The 22,051-nt window shown below is 50.6% G+C and overlaps 3 protein-coding genes across 3 annotated transcripts; all 3 read left to right on the top strand.

The window, feature by feature from the left end:
- Nucleotides 1-2,950: 2,950 nt before the first annotated feature.
- LOC130597760 (hemoglobin subunit pi) lies at nucleotides 2,951-5,142 on the top strand. Its single transcript, XM_057406573.1, has 3 exons — nucleotides 2,951-3,120; nucleotides 4,107-4,311; nucleotides 4,859-5,142. The coding sequence occupies exons 1-3, from the start codon at nucleotides 3,026-3,028 to the stop codon at nucleotides 4,985-4,987; spliced, it is 429 nt and encodes a 142-aa protein (XP_057262556.1). The 5' UTR covers nucleotides 2,951-3,025; the 3' UTR covers nucleotides 4,988-5,142.
- A 2,250-nt stretch (nucleotides 5,143-7,392) lies between these two features.
- On the top strand, nucleotides 7,393-8,786 carry LOC130597765 (hemoglobin subunit alpha-2). The gene is made up of 3 exons (XM_057406578.1): nucleotides 7,393-7,601; nucleotides 7,699-7,903; nucleotides 8,611-8,786. The coding sequence occupies exons 1-3, from the start codon at nucleotides 7,510-7,512 to the stop codon at nucleotides 8,737-8,739; spliced, it is 426 nt and encodes a 141-aa protein (XP_057262561.1). The 5' UTR covers nucleotides 7,393-7,509; the 3' UTR covers nucleotides 8,740-8,786.
- A 5,343-nt stretch (nucleotides 8,787-14,129) lies between these two features.
- LOC130597763 (hemoglobin subunit alpha-A) lies at nucleotides 14,130-14,975 on the top strand. The gene is made up of 3 exons (XM_057406576.1): nucleotides 14,130-14,289; nucleotides 14,434-14,638; nucleotides 14,750-14,975. The coding sequence occupies exons 1-3, from the start codon at nucleotides 14,195-14,197 to the stop codon at nucleotides 14,876-14,878; spliced, it is 429 nt and encodes a 142-aa protein (XP_057262559.1). The 5' UTR covers nucleotides 14,130-14,194; the 3' UTR covers nucleotides 14,879-14,975.
- The last annotated feature ends 7,076 nt before the right edge of the window (nucleotides 14,976-22,051 follow it).

Here is a 22,051-nt window from a genome sequence, read left to right as displayed (position 1 = left end):
CACAGCTTCATGACAAAGATTTATCATCTACCCAAGGGTGGACATTGTGCTATGGGTCTGTGAATCATAACTCTGAGCAGCAGCAAGAAAGGAAGGCAGATCTGGTGAGATTTCCCAGAGGACAGAGCTTCAGTGTCGATCCTGTGACAGAGGAACACCAGCACCTATGTTGTCCAGCTCCTTGCATTGCTGAGGCCAGGTCTGCCATGTCTTACTATCCTGAGGGCAGCTGGAGCACTGGGATGGAGGAGCTTGGCTGAGGTCCATGCAAGGATAGAGATGGTCACTCTCCATGTCACATTGTGGGACATGGCTGAGGGTCACGCTTCTTCCACCAGGCACATTCCTAAGGAGTTCCTGCAATTGTTCCCAGTGCAGCCCTGATCCTGGGCAAGCAATGATCTCCTTCTAGCAAACCACTGTCATCCTTTGTCTTCTCTGTCTTTTGTGACAGTGCAAGAGTATCTCCCAGAATTCATAAAGATTTCAGTGACAGTGAACCCTCCACTCCAGTCATTGTGCCTGCATAAACCGTAATCCTGCAGCCACGGAAGATCAATATTCAGGTTAAACAGTGGGCAGCGAAGTAGGAAGGAGTCCTGATAGTCTGCCTTATCCCTGGGTATATATGGGCCACAGTCACTTCACTCGTGTGTTGACTGAGTAACCTCTGATTAAAAGCATTCTCACTGAGGAGAACTTGGAACACAGCCATGCAGCAGGCAGTGTAAGAGGCAGCACTTTGGAGAAGAGATAGAAACATTGAATAAATGTATAATTAACAGCATCTTTATTTTCAAAGTAATTTTTCTATGGGAAAACTGCAAGTTTTTGAAATGTGTGTAGCAAGGAATGGTGAATACAGCCTTGCTCAGTACCTCCATCCATTTAGGCTGCATACAATGAATGTTGCATTGTCCTGTGCTCTGACTGAAGGATTGCTGCCCATGCCATCAGAGGCACTTTCTATTGGAAACTGCACTGCATCTGCATAGCCAGACAGTTAGCTCTGATTTTTCAGTGCACATGTATGGCATTTATCAAAGGGAGGATACACAAAGAGCACTCTGATAATTTTCTTTATGGTAAAGTGATTGTGCTCACTGGGTCTGGGGTGAGTCCCTTCTTGTATCCCCTCTTAAAGTGAGGCACAGAGAGAAGCAAATTACCCAGCCACCCAGCCAATGGACAGAGGGCTGAGTGAGGAGGGTGCTGTGGCACTGAACACCATCTTAAATTAAACTGCAGATAAGGTGGTTGGCCTCTGCAGAGGTGATGATAATACAAGATCACCAAACCCAGCCAGACTTTCAGACTAAAAAGTATCGAGTGCTTTGCACCTGCCCTTTGGGAAAGTCCAAGGTTTCTCCTGCTTCATGTGACAGATGACATGCAGAGAGCCTTCAGTTGAGAGCCCAGTGGAAAGCACAAGGGGTGGCTCAGAGCCCTTCTCCAGGTGCCACTTACCCTGGGACACTGGGGTTACCAGAGGATACAGCAGCCACTAACTGACCACATCCATACTGGTTCTCTAGCACCGCTGGTTCTTTCCCACCTGACCCCAGGATGCAGAACAGCCCCAGGAGCATGGGGTCTATTTGTAGACCAATGTATCATTAGATCCCTGGAACCCTCTTAGGATTCCTCTTATCGGGACAACTGTGTCTGGGGAATACCCTCTGTAGCAGTCAGTAGCATTGCTGTGAAACACAGACACATCTTGTTGAGGAATCTGGCTTACACATAGCAACCTTCTCTGCACAAGCATGCAAGGCTATTTAGGCAGAGAACACTATCTGACCTCTCTGACTGTATCAGCCAGCTTTCCCTGCATGGCTGCCAGCACTCAGTGGTGATGTGTACAGCTGCTGTAGTTTATCAGGGTGGCAGAGAGATTTACCTCTGCTTCATGTGCTGGCAGGATATTCATTTCAAGAGGTTCAGCAGCGACCATCTCCAGTAGAGTATTTCTTTGACACTTTGCCCACTTATCTGTGATTACAGACCTGTGCTAGTCTTTCCTTTGCTTGTTTGGTCCTTCACCCATCAAGAGCACCTGTGCTAGTCTTTCCTTTGCTTGTTTGGTCCTTCACCCATCAAGAGCGCCTGTGCTCTGAAGCTACTTGTCACCTGTCATGGGCCCAGGCTTTCCAGTGCATGTCCACCATGTAGCACAATGCATGCCAGTGCCGGCTGTGGTGCTATTTTACAGTTCCAGAGATAATTAACAGGGATCACACAGCTAGAAATCAGAGGTGTGTGGTATAAGGCATAAGCTCTCTCCCTGTAACCATAGGGATCGTAACTAGTGATGCTGTTATAAGCACTATTAATTGCAGAGTGAGTCCCTAATTCTTCGCAAGAGGCTAGCAAACTCGAGTCCTGGCAATGCTGAAGCAAATGGCAAAATCTCCACTTATTCCCACAAAATCTGGCTTCACTCCCCCTCTAAACAATACTGCATATCTCCCAGTCTGTCCTTACCACTATTTAGGAATCATTTCATAGGAAATAATGTGCCACATGGCACCCACATATACTGGAAGTGTATGATGTGGCACAGAAAACCTCAGGGTCTTGTGTTCACACCTGTGAAAAAAGTGAGAAAATACAGATATTTCCCCAAGCTCCTTAGCATGCTTGAATTCCATATACTCTTTAGCTTAAAGATGTGTCCTAATGCTTCATCAATGAAATTTTCCAGCATTATCTCTCTGTTCATGTATCAATATGTGTCCAGACAATTTCTACAGACCACACGGACATTACGTTAAGAAGCAAGAAGCTGATAACGCCAGCAAGCAAGGAGGCCAGTGCACTGACCCTTGCAGAAACAGACATGGTTTTGCGAGGAGATAAGAGTCTCCCACCTCCATGGGTGGACCTCTGGAGTGACCAATGAGTGTGGACAGGCGCCAACGTCTACTCTCCCCTTCCTCTTTATAACCAGGGCTGCCAGGGTGATGAGTCCAAACCCACTCTGAGCGTCCATCGCAAGGAGACCGAGCCCGCATCTTCCTGCACGATGACGCTGACTCAAGCTGACAAGGCCGCCGTGGTCACCATCTGGGCAAAGGTGGCCACCCAAGCTGATGCCATTGGGGCAGAATCACTGGAGAGGTAAGTCCCCCCAAACTCCTCCGAAGAGGGTGCCTCCTCTGGCTTTGCTATTAGAATGCACCTCGTGTAAAACTTGCACGAGTGAGAGCACACCGGGACTGGTGAGAGCTGGTGGATGATATCTGTGTTGTTTGGTATGTAATTATATGGAATTGTATCTGTGCTACAAAATGCTTCAAAATCTCACAGCAAACCATATTTTTCTAAGCAATTTTATAGGTTTATTTCTCATTACAGCAATTCAGAATAATTCATAGCCAGGAGCCCTGGCAAGGAATTCAAAGCCATTCATATTCAGTCCTGAAACAGGGTTATCACTGTTCAGAAATGCACTTGAAGTGGTTTATTGTACAAGTGATGTGCTTTCTCTTGCAGTTTCTGGGCATTTAGAGAATAACCATCCACTAAATTCACTGGGTACTCATGTTTCATTGTTCCAGCGATAAGTAACAACCTGTTAGGAAACAAGGCTACTGGACCCCTAGCATGAAGTATAGTGCAGTAATCCAAAATTCATACAAATTAAGGAAGCTGGCACTAAAGGAATAACAGCCTGGAAGTTATTCAGAAATTGTTATTCAAAGTGTTATTTACAGCTCAACATAAAGCACTGTGATACTCCTTCCAGTATTCTGAGTACCATTCGTATCAATTCTGGTTCATTCAGCTTGTATTAGTTTGAAGGTCCTGCAGACTGGCTTACAATGTAATATAAAAAATGTAGTAATAATTTGTGGGCCATTATTTATTTAAAGCAAACAAAAATACATTAAGTTCTAATTTTTTTTTGCATGTCATTTTTCTCTAGTACATACAGATTAGCCCACTGTCTAATCTGTATGTACTGCAGAAGAAGGTTCAGAGAATAAAGACCTTCCTGACTGAACTTCTGTAGCTGGCAGGTTTACATTGCACTTGCTCTGAGGTTTTGCCGTGTCATGCATGCCATTTCCACTGCTCAATCTCATTCTCATGTTCTCCTCCAGGCTTTTCTTCAGTTACCCCCAGACAAAAACCTACTTCCCTCACTTTGATCTCAGCCAAGGCTCAGCTCAGCTTCGTGGTCATGGCTCCAAGGTCATGAGTGCTATTGGGGAGGCTGTGAAGAACATTGAGGACATTAGAGGTGCTTTGGCCAAGCTCAGTGAGCTACATGCTTACATCCTCAGGGTGGACCCAGTGAACTTCAAGGTGAGTGAGCACACAGACTTTCAGGGATGAAAACTGCTATCACAGAATAAAAGACCGTATATAATTTTGGCTAATGGCAGCTCGATCCCTGTCTGCACCGTGCAGCCTTGTCAACTCATGTTGCTGCTTGTTCTCCAGCTACTTTTTAACCTGAGATTGGATCTTTTAATGAAAGATCTGGTCTAGCTCCTATGCTTTGTGTTAGACAGATTCAAGTTTCTGTTGCCTTTGTTGTAGTTTATGAATCTCCTTCACACATCAGGTTTTATCACCTGTCTTGAACAAAGTCTTCTAAACATTTCCACTTTGTTGCATTTCCCTTTGGTGTGGAAGAAAGGGACATTTGGAAGATAGAGTGGAATCAGGCAGTGCCTTTTGCCCTACACCAAAGGCAACTCTGCTTTTTTATATATAACATCAGGCAGTGCTATCTGGCTGGGACACATACTTGTCATCCCAAAGCATACTGTGACCAAGACCCATTGCAGATCCTTAGACTAACATCTGTTACTGATTATGATGGATTTCATTCTGTTTTCCCTTACAGCTCCTTTCTCACTGTATCCTGTGCTCTGTGGCTGCTCGCTATCCCAGTGACTTCACACCAGAAGTTCATGCTGCATGGGACAAGTTCCTGTCCAGTGTTTCCTCTGTTCTGACTGAGAAGTACAGATAGACGATCTACACAGAGGATGAGGGATGCACATCCGTGGTGCAGCCCAGCTGCCAGACCCTGGGTTTTTCATCCCTTCCTATGCAGTCCTCTCAAATCCCCTATGCAGAGGCTCAGTCATCTGCAAAACCCAATAAATAATACAAATGTGAGCTAAAGTCTCTGTGTTTTCATCTCCATGTGTTCTACCTGCACTTGACTGTTCTGGCAGGGGTGCGCTGAAATTTCTACACAATATGAAAGAAAAACTACTAAACATTGTAAATTCATTTAATAATTAATGTACTAATGAGTTCATATACTAATTCATGTACTAAGCTGTGTAAATTCAGTGGAAATAGCATAACATAACATCATAACATATTCAGTGGGAGTAACATAACATTGAGCAGAAGCTCCTAACAAGCTACAGTCCTGTGATTATTACTGATCACCAAGGCCTATCCCCCAAAGACTGTTTCCAGGGTGATCAGGAAACAGTCTTTTACCCTGCTGGGCTATTGAATGGATCCAGGCTTTTTTGTTTGACATATCCAAAACCCATCACAGCCTGGTGTGAAAAAAAACTGCATTGCCATATATTGTGATGTGCCCAGAGAGATGGTGAGCATTGTCTTCTCGTGCTCCTCTCCATGGGGTATGGGCAATGTATCCGATGTGCTTCATGAACACCTTGGGCTATCACACCTGCTAGACAGGTTTGGTAAAGGGACCATTCCCTCAGGTTGGCATCTCTTGTTTTTATATGTGGAACTTTACAAGCATTTGAAATTTGGGAATACCAGTGGCCACTGCAGATCAGTGTTGATGGCATTTCTGGGACCACAGCCTTCCAGGGTTTCTCTGAAAAGAAGTGACAGGGAAAAGAATGAAACTGATGGTCTCTCTGGCGGGCACAGGAATCCTCCATACATACCTGTTGTGGGTTAACCTCATTGGGCAGCTAAGAACTACATAGTTGCTCATTCACTTCTCCCCCTCAATGGGATGAGGGGAAGAGGAAAGGAGGAATAAAAGCAAGAAAAGCTGGGGGTCACAATCAATCAAACAAACAAGGGAACATAAATAATGGTTTCATAAATGAAAGATAACTGGCAGAAGAAGGAAGAAAACAAAATAAAACAGGCAATGCAAAGGCAACCACCCACCATCTCCTGAGGGCAGCCCAGCGAGTTCCTGAGCCAAAAAGATGGGTAAACCCCAAAAAGCTCCCTGCCCCCCCCTCTTTTCCCTTTTATTGCTGAGCATGGCATTGCGTTGTATGAAATACCTCTTTGAGTAGTTTGTGTTATCTGCCCAGTTTTGTCCCCTCCCAGCATACTGCACACCCAAAAATCTATTCCTTGGCAGGGGCAGAGTGAAGAGCAGAGATGGCCTTGATGCTGTGCAAATGCTGCTCCCTAAAAGCTGGAAAAACAGTGTGTTATCAGGGCTGGTTTGGTCACAGATCTCAAGCACAGCACCGTATGAGTTGCTGTGAAGAAAGGTATTTATCAGGGTACATTTACTGTCCGTGTCTCTCTCAGAGGACTCCTAACATAAAAAGGTGTGTGCAAAGTCTTAAGCACACTCTGATCAACAGCCTGGGCTAGCACTGCAAGCTGTGGTCCTCATTTCATTTACAAACTGTAGGGACTGTGTTTGAGCAAGGGGGAGAGAGATGGTGTGGAAGCTCTGAAACCACCAAATTGCTCCAAATGTGTCACCAAGCGTACCACGGCAGTTTTAAAATGTTCCACATTTGTGGGTCTCGGGTAACCTGAGCATTTAAATCCGCAGCTTAGGTGCTCATCAGCATCTGGGGTGTCCCTAACCCCAAAGCTGTGCCAATGACTTCATACAGAGGCTGAGTGAAAGACGTGACCATCACCATCCACCTGTGGGATGTCCCAGAGTTTACGGCGAGAGGCAGGGGCACACACCAGGGTGGGAAGAAGGGAAGAAGCCCAGGCCTGACAAGTATCACAGAACAGACTTTGGGAAGAGCATGCACCAAAAAAGAGGCTCTTCCCCTCCCAGGTTTCTCTGGGCTGCAGAGTGATGGTCTTTCTCATGGCAGATTCCCAGCACGACCCAGGAGAGCTTGTCCATGGCTCTCTGCTTCAGGCAGAGAGGGGCTGGAGGACCTGAGGAGCCAGGGACATGTGTGGGACCCACCCCAACACATGGCCCGCATGGCAGAATGGTGGATCTCAATAGGAGGCTTGTGGATGTGCTGGCACCCTCGGGACATGCCCGTGGCTGCTGCTAACCATGGGGTAGCACAGCTGGGTGCTGCCTCCAGCCGCAGCCTGGTGTGGGGCTGGTGCAGGCGACAGGGCAGGGCAGCCGGGGCCCCCTCAGGGCTGGGCCCCCCAGGGCAGTCAGGGCCCCCCGAGGCAGGGCCCAGTGCTGCACATCCAGGGCTCCCCTCGCCCCTCGGCACCGATAAGATAAGGCCAGGGTGGAGATGCCGGCTGCTATAAGAGGGTGGCCCCCGGGACACGGCTGCCACCGAGAGCTGCCTGCCTCTGCCAGCCGCCGCCATGCTGACCGCTGATGACAAGAAGCTGATCCAGCAGGTCTGTGAGAGGTCGTCCAGCCACCTGGAGCAGTTCGGCACCGAGGCCCTGGAGAGGTGCAGGCCGGGCCCCATGGGCAGGGGGGGAGGCGGGTGGGAGCCCCACGGGGGTTGGTGTGGGGGATCAGTGGCACTGACCATCCGGCTCCGGCAGGATGTTCATCACCTACCCCCAGACCAAGACCTACTTCCCCCACTTCGACCTGCAACATGGCTCTGACCAGATCCGCAGCCATGGCAAGAAGGTGGCGACCGCCTTGGCCAATGCTGCCAAGAACCTGGACAACCTCAGCCAGGCCCTGTCTGAGCTCAGCAACCTGCACGCTTACAGCCTGCGTGTCGACCCCGTCAACTTCAAGGCAGGCGGGGGACAGGGGACCAGGGATAGGGAAAGGGGGACAGGGGACCAGGGATAGGGAAGGGGGGACAGGGGACCAGGATAGGGAAAGGGGGACAGGGGACCAGGGATAGGGAAGGGGGGACAGGGGACAAGGGATAGGGAAAGGGGGACAGGGGACCAGGGATAGGGAAGGGGGACAGGGGACAAGGGATAGGGAAAGGGGGACAGGGGACCAGGGATAGGGAAAGGGGGACAGGGGACCAGGGACAGGGAAGGGGGGACAGGGGACAAGGATAGGGAAAGGGGGATAGGGGACCAGGATAGGGAAAGGGGGACAGGGGACCAGGGATAGGGAAGGGGGGACAGGGAACCAGGGATGGAGGAAGAGGGACAGGGGACCAGAGATAGGGAAAGGGGGACAGGGGACCAGGGATAGGGAAAGGGGGACAGGGGACAAGGGATAGGGAAAGGGGGACAGGGGACCAGGGATAGGGAAAGGGGGACAGGGGACCAGGGATAGGGAAGGGGGGACAGGGGACCAGGGATAGGGAAGGGGGGACAGGGAACCAGGGATGGAAGAAGAGGGACAGGGGACCAGGAATAGGGAAAGGGGGACAGGGGACCAGGGATGGAGGAAGAGGGACAGGGGATGGAGGACGGGGGACAGGGATGGGATGGGGGAATATGGTTCACAGCAGCGGTGCTGAGCCTTGTTTTGTCTTGCAGCTGCTGTCGCAATGCTTCCAGGTGGTGCTGTCTGTGCACCTGGGCAAGGACTACACCCCCGAGGTGCATGCTGCCTTCGACAAGTTCCTGTCCGCCGTGGCCTCCGTGCTGGCCGAGAAGTACAGATGAGCTGCCACCCGCACACGGGTGCCATCAATAAAGACACTTCTGCTGCAGCACTATGTCCGTCTGTGCTGGGGCCGGGGCCTGGGGCAGGATGCAGTGTTGTAGTCGTCACACCAGAGGGAGGGAAGGAAAGAGGGAGGGAGGGAGAAGGGGAGGGAGAAAGCTGCTGGTGAGGCTGGTCATGGTACAGGGGAGCAGCACTGGCCATGGGCTTCCTGGATGCCCCCCCAAGGCCCTGCCTGCTTCCACCCTGCCCCAGCATGGGATGTGGCTGATGCTGGTAGCAGGAGCCATGGAATGCAGCTCAGCCTCTCACCTTGCTGTGCCTGCATCCCTCGGGGGGGGGGGGGAAGGAGAAGAATGACTTCTACTGCTGAACCCAGGACAGTATCCACCCTTTATTCCATACCATTCATGTCATGCTCAGATCCCACATTTTTCAATATACCATCACTCTTGTCTCATATATATATATATACATACACACACACACAAAGAGAGAGAGAGATCATTCCTTAGTGCATGGACCAATCCCTATAAATCTGTTGAGTTCATTCTGTTGAGTTCATCCGGTCCATGATGTCGGCCTCCATCTCATGTAGCAGTCTTTCAGAGCAGGAGAGGCTGTGTGCAGTGTTGGATCATTGCCTGCTGATGATACCGCAGAACTCGTCTGGTTTCATCAAAGCTCATTCTTTGTTGGGATGATGGTTGGAGGAAAGTCAGGGCCAGACATTGGTGACCTGAAGACATCTAGTTGGTAGGCTAGAAAAGTGCTACATAGCAGGCAACAGCATACAATTGAGTTCATTGGCTGTTTTTCCCTAAAATCAAATCCCCTTGAGGTATACATCTGACTTCCCCATCTTCCCGCGATACCCACCAAGTATATCCAGGTCCCTGAGCAAAAGCAATCCAATGAGTGGGTTTGCCTTTACCTGAAGCAGGAATAACCGAGGCTGTCTTCCCCAGCAAATTCTTCATATGCACCACGAGAACTTTATCCCCTTCTACAGTATGTAAAAGTTCTGACTGGGCTGGGCCCGCCCTGTTGGCAGATCCTCTGGTGTTGACCAACCAGGTGGCTTTTGGTAAATGTGTATCCCAATGTTTGAAAGTCCCACCACCCATTGCTCTCAGTGTAGTTTTTAACAGCCCATTTTCCCAGAGGCTGGTGCATGGCAGGGGATGTGATATACCCACTCGATGCCATGCTTTTTGGCCCAAGTGTCTGCAATGTTGTTCCAGAAGTGAATCCCATTGTCTGACTGAATTCACTCTGGGGTGCCGTGTCACCACAAAATCTGTTTCTCAAGGCCCAGGATCGTGTTCCGGGCAGTGGCATGGGGCACAGCGTATGTTTCCAGCCACCCAGTGGTTGCTTCCACCATGGTAAGCACATGGCGCTTGCCTTGGCAGGTTGTCAGCAGTGTGATATAGTCAATCTGCCAGGCCTCCCCATGTTTGTACTTCAGCCATCACCCTCCATACCAAAGAGGCTTTAACCGCTTGGCTTGTTTAATTGCAGCACATGTTTCACACTCATGAATAACCTGGGCAATAGTGTCCATTGTTAAGTCCACCCCTCAATCACAAGACCATCTGTATGTTGCATCTCTGCCCTGATGGCCTGAAGTGTCATGGGCCCACCGGGACAAAAATTCACCTTTATGTTGCCAATCTAAGTCCATCTGAGCCACTTCAATCTTAGCCGCTTTATCCACTTGTTGGTTGTTCAGGTGCTCCTCAGTGGCCCGACTCTTGGGTACATGGGCATCTACATGACGTACCTTCACCACCAGGTTCTGCACCCAGGCAGCAATATCTTGTCACAGTTCAGCAGCCCAGATGGGTTTACCTCTGCGTTGCCAGTTGCTCTGCTTCCATTGCTGCAACCACCCCCACAGGGCATTTGCCGCCATCTATGAGTCAGTATAGAGGTAAAGTACTGGACACTTTTCTCGTTCAGCAATGTCCAGGGCCAGCTGGAGGGCTTTCACCTCGGAAAACTCACTTGATCCACCCTCTCCTTCAGCAGTTTCTGCAACTTGTTGTCTGGGGCTCCATACAACTGCCTTCCATCTCTGATGCTTCCAAAGTAGTGGACGGGCCCACTGGACTAGATACTTGCCCGTCCTGCCCCACACACCCTGCCACTCATGACTGTCAATCCTTGGGGAAAATCTCTTGGTGGTCCTCCTATATCATCATCTAATCCTAGACAAGACTTGAGCTGGACTCTGCTTAGCTCCCACAATTGGACAAGATTGGGAGTTTTCAGGGTGATGTGGCCGTAGCCAAAACAGAGAGAGCATAGGCAGCAACAAGCTGGTTCCCAGCAAGAGGAGCAGGGTGCTTTCAAGGGCATTGAAAGGATATTCAGGATCTTTAAATATTCCAGAATCTACTCCCACTGTAAATAGTCTGGTGGAGGAGCAGAGGGTGTGAGGGAATGTCTCCTTCATAGACTGACCACCCGAGGGGGAAAAAAAAGATGCGTAATTGCTAAACACTTCCATTATATACCTCCCAAAGTATAGAGGTGATGACCACACTGGGAACACAAACCAGCCCAGATTCATGATCAATGAGTCTATTGTATTGCAAGTCATTGCCATGAAGTACAGCAAAACAATAACCTTAGCCCAGCCGATAAACAATAAAACAGCAAATACCATCTGCAAATAAGGTACGTAGGACATGCCGGAAACTCTGAGATCAAGAGCGACAATTTGAGAGCCAATAAATTAGCATTGTGATGAGTGACTGTTAATCCAAAACAATAAATGCTTATCACAAATATGATAAGACACACTCTGGTCAGATCTGCCATTATCTCAACCCTTCACACCCCACATTGGGTGCCACAAAGAACTGTCATGGTTTAAGCCCAGCTGCAACCCGGAACCACGCAGCCACTCACTCACTTCCCCCCTTCCTCCACACCCCCAGCCCTGGAAGGATGGGGAGGAGAATCGAACGAATGTAACTCCCACAGGCTGAGATAAGAACAGCCCAGTATCATAATTATATAATAATAATGATAAGGGAAATAACAAGGGAAGAGAATACAACCACTACCACCTGCCAACTGATACCCAGCCTGACCCGAGCAGTGATCTGGGCCTTCTGGGTGACTGCCCCCAGTTTATATACTGGGCATGATGTGCTGTGGTATGGAATACCTCTTTGGCTAGTTTGGGTCCGGTGTCCTGTCTCTGCTTCCTCCTGGCTTCCCCTCCTCCCTGGCAGAGCTTGAGACTCAGAAGAGTCTTTGGCTAGAGTAAACATTACTGAGCAGCAACTAAAAACATTGGTGTTATCAGTGCTGTTCCCAGACTGAAAGTCAAAACCACAGCACTTCACCAGCTACTAAGAAGGAGAAAAATGACTGCTACTGCTGACCCCAGGACAGTTGGGCTAAATCAAATGTCAAATCCCCTTGAAGGATTATCTAGGGGCATAGGATGAATCCTTCCTGGCTCCGTCTATCACAAGGGTTGCTTAGGACTTCATTGGGGATGCTGTGGGAGCGAAATGCCTGTATGAGCTCCAAAAGCAATCAGACAAGTTCATAGAGTGAAAGAAGTCCACTACAGACCATGAAGCACTCTGTTACTGGGCTCAAGCCCCTGAGCCACAAATCCCCACTGACAGCCAGCCTGGGTGTGTGCTCTTCCCCTGGCACGTGGACAGGGTGGCAGTGGGGGGGGCAGAACTGCAGTCCAGCACAGTGCAGTGGTTTCTGGGGTTTGGAGCCTGAATTAAAAAGCCTATTGGATTTAGATCACAGCTGATGTGTTACAAGAAACTAAACTAGCCCTGGGGCTGCTCCGTGTATGACACCAGAGGGAGGAGATGAGCATTCGTGACGGGTGGGAGATGGTGCATCAGGAGAGCGGTGCCCACAGTAGCCAAGTGCGAGCAGCAGTGGGGTGCTGGGTGGATTGGTTCCCTGGACTACACTCACCCATGCTCCTGCGAAGGCACTCATGAGCCCAAAGCACTTTCCCTCCATCCTCACACATATCCTAGTCTACATCCCTGAGTCTTCATGTCCATTTACACCCATCCATTTATCCTTGTGCCACTAGTCTGAAGGGCTCTTCTGCCTTTGCAGTTTGTCCCCTGAAGCATGCACGTCGGTGCCCCCACAGATGTTTTCCTGGTCTCTGCTTCCAAGAAGATCAGCCCCCCCATCCTCCTCCCCACCCCATCCTCCCTCCTTCCCTGCTCTGAAATGGTGCCAGCTAGAGCTAATCTCCCCCAAACACAAATGATAAGAACCATCGGCCATGGAGGAAACACGGGTGTGAACTGTCCCCTGCCTGCCTGCACCACCTCTTGAGCCTACTGGAGGCACCTCAAGCCCTCTCACTGTCCTCATCTTCCTCATCTTCCTCACATCCTCATCTTCCTTGCCCTTACTGTCTCGCTGTCATCATTTGGAGCACACAGGGCTTGCCAGGGCTCCTGGGCCCTGCATGCCTTCCTTCCCTGACTGTCAGCTCCTCCTGCCAGTGCTTGCATCAGTGCAGGCACTGACCCCCATGGTCCTACAAAGTGTTCCCCCTTCCCAGGATACAGGGTCACCGGGTCCCTTGCAGCACTGAGACCAGCACAACACATGTGCAGGAGAGAGGGCTGGAGTAGGAGAGCCCCGCGACCTGTGTTCAGAGGGATGTAACTGGGGTTCAGGGAGCAGGGGGTGAAACGGGAACACACTTTGGGTTACACTGGTTTGAGGTGCACTGAGGAAACAAGAGCAGGAGGTTCAGTGGGGCAGCATGGCTGAGTGGCTGTGTGTACAGGGGCCACGCTGGCTGGCAGGGTGTGTGTGAGCAAGGATGGTGCACGTGCAGGGGCTGTGTTAGACGCAGTGTGTGTATGAAGCAGTTCACATGTGTGCATGGAAGCTGACTGTCTGTGCAGGTGCTCGCGGGTCCATGTCTGGGTTCTGGGGTGCTAGGCAGGTTCAGTCTGTGGGGCACAGGCACTATTGAAGACCCAGCCCCACACTGCTGTCCTCACCACCCTTCCAGCACACATCCCGGCTGTGCCAGAGCTACCTGCACCTCAGGGGACCTCAGCCCCGAACCCAGCCTTCGCCTGGAGGGAGGACACATACTGGCTGTGCCCGTGCCAGCGCAGACCCTAACCTAAGCCTAACCCCGCAGTCAGCCTGCGCCAGAGGGCATGGGCTTGCGCTGTTGCTGACCCACATCTCAGCTGGTGCCAGGGGGGCAGAGACTCCCCCGCCGGGCCCGGTGCCGGTGCGGTGCCGCGGGGGGAGCGGGGCGCGGCGCTGGCCGGGGTCCAGCGGAGCAGGAACGGGGCCAGGAACGGGGCGAGGAGCAGGGCGGGCCGGGGGGCGGGCGGTGCCCCGGTACAGCATATAAGGGCGGCGGCGTCCGGCGGGGGCACCCGTGCTGGGGGCTGCCATCGCGGAGGTGTCACCATGGTGCTGTCTGGGAGCGACAAGACCAACGTGAAGGGCGTCTTCTCCAAAATCGGCGGCCAGGCCGATGACTATGGCGCCGAGGCCCTAGAGAGGTACGTGCCATCCCCCTTGTCATACCCTCTCCTGCCTCTCCTCCAGTCCCTCCCATCTGCCCATGTCCTCTTGCCCTCCACAACTGTTCCTGTCCTACGTGTCCCTGTCTCATCTGTCCCTGACATCATCCCTCTGTTCCCCAGGATGTTCGCCACCTTCCCCCAGACCAAGACCTACTTCCCCCACTTTGACGTGAGTCCAGGCTCTGCTCAGGTCAAGGCGCACGGCAAGAAGGTGGCGGCCGCACTGGTCGAGGCTGCCAACCACATTGATGACATCGCAACTGCCCTCTCCAAGCTCAGCGACCTCCACGCCCAAAAGCTCCGCGTGGACCCAGTCAACTTCAAAGTGAGCATCTGGGAAGGGGTGACCAGCCTGACTCCCATCTGCACCCTCTGTCCATCCCCCTCACCTCACCCCGTCTTCTCAACCCCTTACCCCTTCTCCTTTGTCTTTCAGCTGCTGGGCCAATGCTTCCTGGTGGTGGTGGCCATCCACAACCCCTCTGTCCTGACCCCCGAGGTCCACGCTTCCCTGGACAAGTTCCTGTGCGCCGTGGGCAGCGTGCTGACTGCCAAGTACCGTTAAGACGGCACCATGGCTAGAGCTGGACCCGATCCACTGCCAGCCTCCAACAGCAAGCAGACAAATGATCTGAAATAAAATCTGTTGCATTTGTGCTCCAGCCCTGGCGTCTTGCTCTGGTTCCTGCCTGCTGGGAGGGAACGGGAGGGATCTGCTTCGGGTCTGAACTGAGGTTCTCCCCTTCCAGGTGGGCAAGGAGAGGAAATGGGCTCTGGTTTTGCTGTCTCTGAAAGGAGGCAGTGTTTGCGGGGTGGTGGGGCTGCTTTTCCCAGCTGTGGGGTCTGGGAAAAGCAGAGCATTTCCAGGTACTGTTGCAGGGGAGAGTGGCTGGAGTCTGGCCCTGAGCTCTCTGCAGTGCCAGCCTGTGCTGGTCTTCGCACCAGTGCACCTCGCTGAGATCCCCTCTTGCCCCACCCGCCCTGTGCACCCCTTACTTCCAATTCAGGCTGAATCATCGGATACCATCTCCTGGAAGTGCTTGTGGGAGACAGTGGGGTACAGGGGCTCCCAGTGCTTGTGACCATGTATGAGATGACACAGCGAGGATGCTCTGAGAATCTCCAAGTGCAAGGACATCTCTCTGTGCATCCCTAGCACAAAGGGCTGTGTGGCATCACTGGACTTTTTCCACCTAGTGCTGCACTCTTGGGGTGCTACTTTGCAGGGGCCCTGCGGAGCTGACAGGCTGGGGGAGACTGGGAATGGGCACTGCAAGGGGAGCAGCCGGGACTCAGATAGGCAGCAGGGTAGGGGGTCTCAGGGCAGTGAAGCGGCACTGGGAGCGCAGTGCTGTGTCTGTGCAGCCTCTCGCCCTTATCACAGCCTGCAGCAGGGTGCCTGCAGTGCAGGGGGCTGTGGGCTGATGATAAAGGAGACGTGGACTCTCCTCCAGCCATGGGTGTGGTGGGAGACGCAGCAGCAGATAGTCGTGGGGCCGCAGCCTGCCAGGTGCTGAGTAAGGCTGGGGGGCTCGGTGCTGGGGGGAAGGTTCAGGAAAGCCTGGGGCAGCTGGTACAGCCATGACACAGAGCCAGGCTGAAGTTGCCACTGGCCCTCCATACTTGCCCTAGCCCTATGGGCTCCAGTCACCATCAGTGAATGCACCAGAGGCAGAAGAAGCCCCACATGACTCCAGAGAAAGAGGGAGACCCTCCAGCCCTCAGGGTTTCTCCTGCAGAGTACCACAGGCATCATAAACCCACATGCCCACCCCACCTTGGGGCAGTGAGGAGAGCAGCAGAAAGCTGATCAGGGCATCACTGAGCTACCTGATCTACTTGTGCATGGGGAAGGGTTTTGGAGCAGGTCGCACCCTTCCAGCCAACATCATCCAGACGCAACTCTTCTCCACAGAGAACTTCTGCTTTCTCTCTCAGGGAGAGAAGAGGTATGGTGGAGGGGTCAGGGCACAGGGGTATGCAAGGCAGTGTGGTCTGGTGTGTAAAGCACTGGGAAGAGCCAGTATCAAATCCAGCACAGACTTGGGCTTCTCCAAACCAGGCACAAAGGACCCTTGTGGTCCGAAGCACAGTGTATGCATAAGGGGCAAGGTGTAGGAGCAATGAAAGGGATAGTATTCTCATGGAGGGGAAGGGGTTGGCAGTTGTCCTCACTGCCCATGACAGCCATTAGCTTCCAACAGCTCCCACGCCATGTTGTGTCCTCAGGCAGGACACGTTGTGTTGCAGTGGGCAGTATCCTGCAGCACTTTCTTAGGGTTCTGCATGGCCAAAGAACCACTGAGCTCCCAAGGGCCGAGTGAGTTTTGTCCCAGCCATTTGTCCTTGCCGCCACAAGATGGGGACCTCAAGCCGTGGTGCTTTATCGGGGGCAGGCAGAGAATGCAGAGGTCCCTGCCAGGATGGGCTTCCAGCCAGCCCCATTCCCGAGCACACTGGGGACACTGGTCCCATCTCAGAGGGGTGCAGGAGCCCTCCCCAGCAGCCCAGTTCCAGTGCTGGGTGCCCCAGAAGCCAGGCACCCCATGCATCCTGGCTCATAGCACAGAGCATGTGAGCCCCAGGCTCCCTTCACTGTGCACCCCTTGGTGGCCATGGCGCCATGTGCCCCAGGACACAGCCTACCCCAAGGGCCTGACAGGCTGGCAAGAGCTTCCTGCACCGTGGCTCTGCCTGAGCTAGTGTTCCTGCCTCAGGACCTGCAGGCAGCGCAGCAGCAGCCGTGGCTGCAGCACGGCAGGTGGCAGGTCAAACCTTCAGCCCCCCACTGTCCCGGGTTGGTTTTGCAGCTCCTATTGCTGCAGCCCCAGCGCTGATGAGAGAGGCGGAGGCAAACGCTGCATTGTCACAGCAGCGGCAGACAGAAATGGCAGCAGGTGACATGGAGGAGGTGGACTTTGGGGACAAAGCCTCCTGATTCAGGCCATGGCAGCGCTCAGGAGGCAGAGTCACAGGAGGCAGCTTCAGGGAAGAAGGAAGGTGAACATCTTCAGGTGAGACAAAAGCTGGTTCTGATGTCTCTGCTATCTGGAGACTTCTCTTGCCTCTTACCAGCACTCATTCCTGATGGACAAAGCATCTATGGTTCAGAGGTACCCAGAGAACACCACAGTATTTTGTTACACGATAGTCACCAAGGCAAGTGGCATTTCAGGGCTCATTTTTATTCAAAGAGGTGCAAAAGTGACAAGGGGAAAGAAGCCTGATGATTGTGACTTACCTGGTCACAACACTTTCATCAGTCTGTTGAGTGGTTGTAAACAGCTGTGTACAGGTAGCTCTTACCAGTGTCTGATAAACAGTCACGGCCTTAGAAAGTGCGTTCTGGAAAGGGACACAGAAATTCAGACTTCTGGAGGAGGTCAAGCATCCTAGGGGATTTTACCAGGAATTTCCCATTCAAAACTTAGCAAAGAAGCAGTGGGAAGATACAGAATTAATTTCTTCTTAGAAGCTGATCTTAGGACACCAGTTGGAAGATCCTCTTGCTGGAAAGAGGAGGGGAAATAATCATGTGTTTTACAAACTGTTCTGTTTATACATCCTATTTCGGCATTCAATATGCCAATAGCATAAGTCATGATTGGTGCAACCTATAGGTCTTTTGTTGAAAAACTGCTGTATAAGCAGTTTGCTTGCCATGCATTTGGACAGTTACTCTTTCCTGAATGTCAGATTTTCCATACTGAACTGATCTCTCTGACCTGTGTAGATCAGTTTGAATTTAACCCAGTGCTTTGGGGTGCTCACAGCCCCTCCAGCTCAGGAACATTTGAGAATTTAATAAGCACATTCTCCATTAAAACACATAAGTTATTGATGAAAGAGCAGGGAATGATAATGTTGAACCAAGGACTAGAATCTGTCACAGCAGGAAAACAGACTCATCTGAAATGATTCATTCTTGGCACTGACCATGGTTATTACTCATCTCTTTCTTCGATTAAATGTCCCACTGTTTCTCTGTGATTTGAAGTGGACTGGTTTACAGTTCCTTAGTTTCCTCCTTTTACCTACTAATGATAAGAGACCCTGTTGTCTTGTTCCTGCCACCCCATCATCCTCCACCACTTCCCAAAGATAGTGGCTGCTTGGAGATGGCTTCAATCAGTTGCTGAGGTAAAGGGAATTTTTTTCAGGCAAGCAGTCTGAAAGTACTGGAATGAATGAAATATACTTTAATCCACATTGTTGAGGATCCTTCCACCTTCCCCACTGTCTATTTTGCCACTGGGAAAAGTGGTTGTAGAAGACAGAAAATAGAGTCAGCCTTCACTAAAACGCCAATTTTGATGAAGGATTTCAAATATTTTCTCTCTCTCCTTTCCTAAAAGCAGGGACTGCTCCCAGTGGAGCAGCCACATCAATCAGAGCTACACAAGCCCCTCCAGACAGGACAGGGCTGATAAAACAAGTACAGAACTTAAAACTGTGAGCCCTCCTTTGCCATCACAAGAAGTTCAACATCGCAAGCAACATCTTAGAAAACCTTTTTGCTGATCCCCCTCAGAGCCGACCCGTGGGCACCCAGGTCTCATTCTGTGAGTTCCCATGACAAGAGGCATTAAGCATTACGAATTCCCTGGTTTTGAAGACACTCATAACAGAATCCAGGTCCTGGATTTTCTGTCTGGGAGGAGAAGAAGTAGACCAGTGGTAACATGACTTTGGCCACTGATGCCTTCTTCCTGCTGTTTCGGAGCCATTCAGCAGAAGCTTTCCACACCTACTTTGCACTGGTTTTCCACCTTCTTTTTGTGACTGACCATGTCTGTTTTGATAACTAGATCTAGCCAGCTTTCCACTGCAATAGTGCCACCAGCAACTCTTTGCAATGAGGTTACAGTATTTGTCAGTCACGCCTGCTTGATGTTGTGCACTGGGAATTGACCAGATTTTCACCTCAGAGATGGGAATTGACTAGAAATGCAAAATCTGTCTTCCTGGTGGTTGCCCTGTCTTTTGCCACACACCAACCACCTGAGAAGATCTGCATTTGCTGAGGGATGGTGAAAGTGAGGACACAGGAAATGCTCTGCTGGTGACATCCTTGGTTCATCCCTCCCAGGGATGTTTTCAGCAACAGGAGATACCACCTGGAAGAGCACACGAGCCTGGCCACTTTTCATTGTGCTCTTCCAGCATCCACACCAGCAGTAACAGCAATTTCAGAGAGTACATTCCTGCCTGTTGCCTTTAGCATGTCTGTTGACCTGCTGCTCACAAATTTGCTACACCTTTTACAAACCTGCTGATCCTATTTGTATCCACAACCTCCCATGTCAGCAAGTTCCAGAAGATCATTCCCCTCCCCTGCCCTGTATAAAGTCCTTTATATTCCTTTTAAAGCAATCTACCAGACTCATCGATGCCCTCTAATTCCAGTCACAGAGCATCTGATGAGCACAAGGGCCACAATCACCTTCTGATTTTGTAGAGTTGGCCTTTTCTGCTCCTCCTTCTCCAGGGTCAAATCCCAGCCTTCCCAAGACCTCCTCATACAGCAGCTGCCCCATCCCCTTGATCATCAAAGTTGCTCTGCTCACAACTCTGTAAGTTCACCGTGTTCTCAGATCAGAGGCCGGCACTATGCAAATGTGTGTTACAGAGCAGGTAAAAGCTGTCTTCTTTCTTATTTTGAGACCCCAAGCCCTTCTTGATGACATGGCCACTTTTTGCTGCACATCAAGGCTACAATTTTGGTGAACCATCAGTGAAAACTCCATTATGCTTTTCCTGAGCTTTAATAGCCAGTTTAAGTCCAGCCTCCTCTGTTTTAGGTTTTTCCCTATCTGTGTCACCTTAGTTATCTACACTGATAGATTTTTATCTATCTGTATCTATTTTTTATCTATCTGTGTCACCTTAGTTATCTACACTGATAGATAAATTTTTCCATTTGTGAATAACACCGAAAGCTGCATGTAACAAAGCTCCCCTGACCATGTCAGCCTTTCCCCAGTCTCCTGCAGTGATGGAGCATCATCTGACATTTCTGACAAAAGCCTAAAAGCTGAAGTGTGCAACTCTAACAGCAGATTTTTGGTCTGTATTCCTAGGACACAGTTCTTCACTATCCTCTCCCTGCCCAGATCCCCTGTCATATTCACTTCAAGTAGGTAATGAGTTGCTGAGTAGACACAAATCAACGAGGATGTAGCTGGAGATGGTTAAAACATAAGGTTTTCCAGTTTGTGCCACTTTTTTACTCCCTGTATCAGGACCAGAGAGAGATACGGGAGCAGACTATGCCAGCTCCATGCTCTTCAGAGACCCTTGCACATGGAGGGGAGGATCCCAACTATGGATTTATGGAAAGCAATACAGCAAAATGTGCACTGCAGCTGCTCAGCCAGAAAGCTTTTATACTCCCTTCAATGGTTGAGCAGCTGAGTGCCTTTATTCATAGTAGAAGTATATTTATCAAAATTTATGGGTCAGCCCTGTTAAAGCCCCATATATTCAATTTGGACAGGTCACCATTATTTATTTTTCCAGATCATAGCTTCAAACAGGGATATTTTCAGCTGGGATAGAGTTAGTTTTCTTCCTAGTAGGTGGTGCAGTGCTGTGTTTCAGCTCAGTCTGATAGCACACCAGTGTTTTAGTTGTTGCTAAGTAATGCTTACTCCGATCAAGGACTTTCTGATCTCTCATGCTCTGCCAGTGAAGAGGGGCACAAGAAGCCAGGAGGAAGCAGAGATAGGACAGCTGACACAGACTAGCCAAATCCATACCACAGCACATCATGCCTGGGATAAAACCGGGGGGAGCTGGCTGGAAGGTGCTGATCACTGCTCAGTGACAGGCTGGGTATTGGTCCGCAGGTGCTGAGCAATTACACTGTGCATTTTCAGGGTTTTATTCTTCCCTCTCTTCTTGTTTTATATTTTCATTACTATTATTACTATTAGTAGTAGTATATTTAATTTTATTTCCATTATTAAACTGGTCTTATCTTAACCCACATGTTTTACTTTTTTTTTCCAATTCTCCTCCCCATCCTCCTGGATGCATGGTACTTAGTTATCAGGTGGGGTTAAACAGCAACAAGTATATAGTCCAGATCTCTTCCCAGCCCTGTCTGAATCACTGTAGGAAATACACTCTCTAGAAGAGTTTTCCACTTCCATGCTTCGGGATTCATGGACCAAAGAGCAAAAGCAGATGTGGTGATCCCTGATCATTACACAGACACATGCACTGTGTTCAGAGTCACATGTGTTGCAAAGCCAGGCAGAAGCCCTGGCCCCAGCATAGCCATGCTTCCTCAGATTTCAGCAGAAGCTCACCAGGGGGGTTCTAAACCTTGTGATTTTGATTGCCACCACAAGAGGAGACAGGTGTCACTGCAGCTGGATCTTCTGCCTGGCTGCACACAACAGTGATCCATGGGTGGCTGCACGTGTCCACCTATGGAAGTGGAGGAAGCTACAGCTTCGGCTCCAACTGCATCTTCAGCTCCAAATCCAGCTCTGCAGCAAAAGGGAGACCCTCCCTGACTGAAACTCACCCAAGTAAGGATGCTTGGCCAAAGGAGAAAGAGTGAAAGCAACCCAATCCTTTCCAGTGACAACATTTTAGTGTGCTCATGTGTGGAGCAGCTGTCAGTCTGGAGGTGACATGTCCTACATCACTCACCACCCCAAACAGTCGCAGTCAACATTGGAATGCTTTTCTTGGGGAACAGGAGCAAGTCTAAGGGACTTGAGGTGTG

This window comes from Pezoporus wallicus, unplaced genomic scaffold, assembly GCF_028554395.1.
Source record: "Pezoporus wallicus isolate ANWC-B61680 ecotype Strahan unplaced genomic scaffold, APGP_CSIRO_Pwel_v1 contig_6155, whole genome shotgun sequence".
NCBI classification, from domain to species: Eukaryota; Metazoa; Chordata; class Aves; order Psittaciformes; family Psittacidae; genus Pezoporus; species Pezoporus wallicus.
The sequence above is the reverse complement of the archived record's forward strand: the minus strand, read 5'-3'. Positions and strand labels throughout refer to the sequence as shown.

Bases quoted from the DNA above. Each gene is read 5' to 3' on its own strand.
- LOC130597760 (XM_057406573.1), top strand. From the start codon at position 3,026: ATGACGCTGACTCAAGCTGACAAGGCCGCCGTGGTCACCATCTGGGCA. The intron at 3,121-4,106 runs GTAAGTCCCCCC...GTTCTCCTCCAG, and splicing joins GGGGCAGAATCACTGGAGAG to GCTTTTCTTCAGTTACCCCC. The intron at 4,312-4,858 runs GTGAGTGAGCAC...TTTCCCTTACAG, and splicing joins TGGACCCAGTGAACTTCAAG to CTCCTTTCTCACTGTATCCT.
- LOC130597765 (XM_057406578.1), top strand. From the start codon at position 7,510: ATGCTGACCGCTGATGACAAGAAGCTGATCCAGCAGGTCTGTGAGAGG. The intron at 7,602-7,698 runs GTGCAGGCCGGG...CGGCTCCGGCAG, and splicing joins GGCACCGAGGCCCTGGAGAG to GATGTTCATCACCTACCCCC. The intron at 7,904-8,610 runs GCAGGCGGGGGA...TTTGTCTTGCAG, and splicing joins TCGACCCCGTCAACTTCAAG to CTGCTGTCGCAATGCTTCCA.
- LOC130597763 (XM_057406576.1), top strand. From the start codon at position 14,195: ATGGTGCTGTCTGGGAGCGACAAGACCAACGTGAAGGGCGTCTTCTCC. The intron at 14,290-14,433 runs GTACGTGCCATC...TCTGTTCCCCAG, and splicing joins GGCGCCGAGGCCCTAGAGAG to GATGTTCGCCACCTTCCCCC. The intron at 14,639-14,749 runs GTGAGCATCTGG...TTTGTCTTTCAG, and splicing joins TGGACCCAGTCAACTTCAAA to CTGCTGGGCCAATGCTTCCT.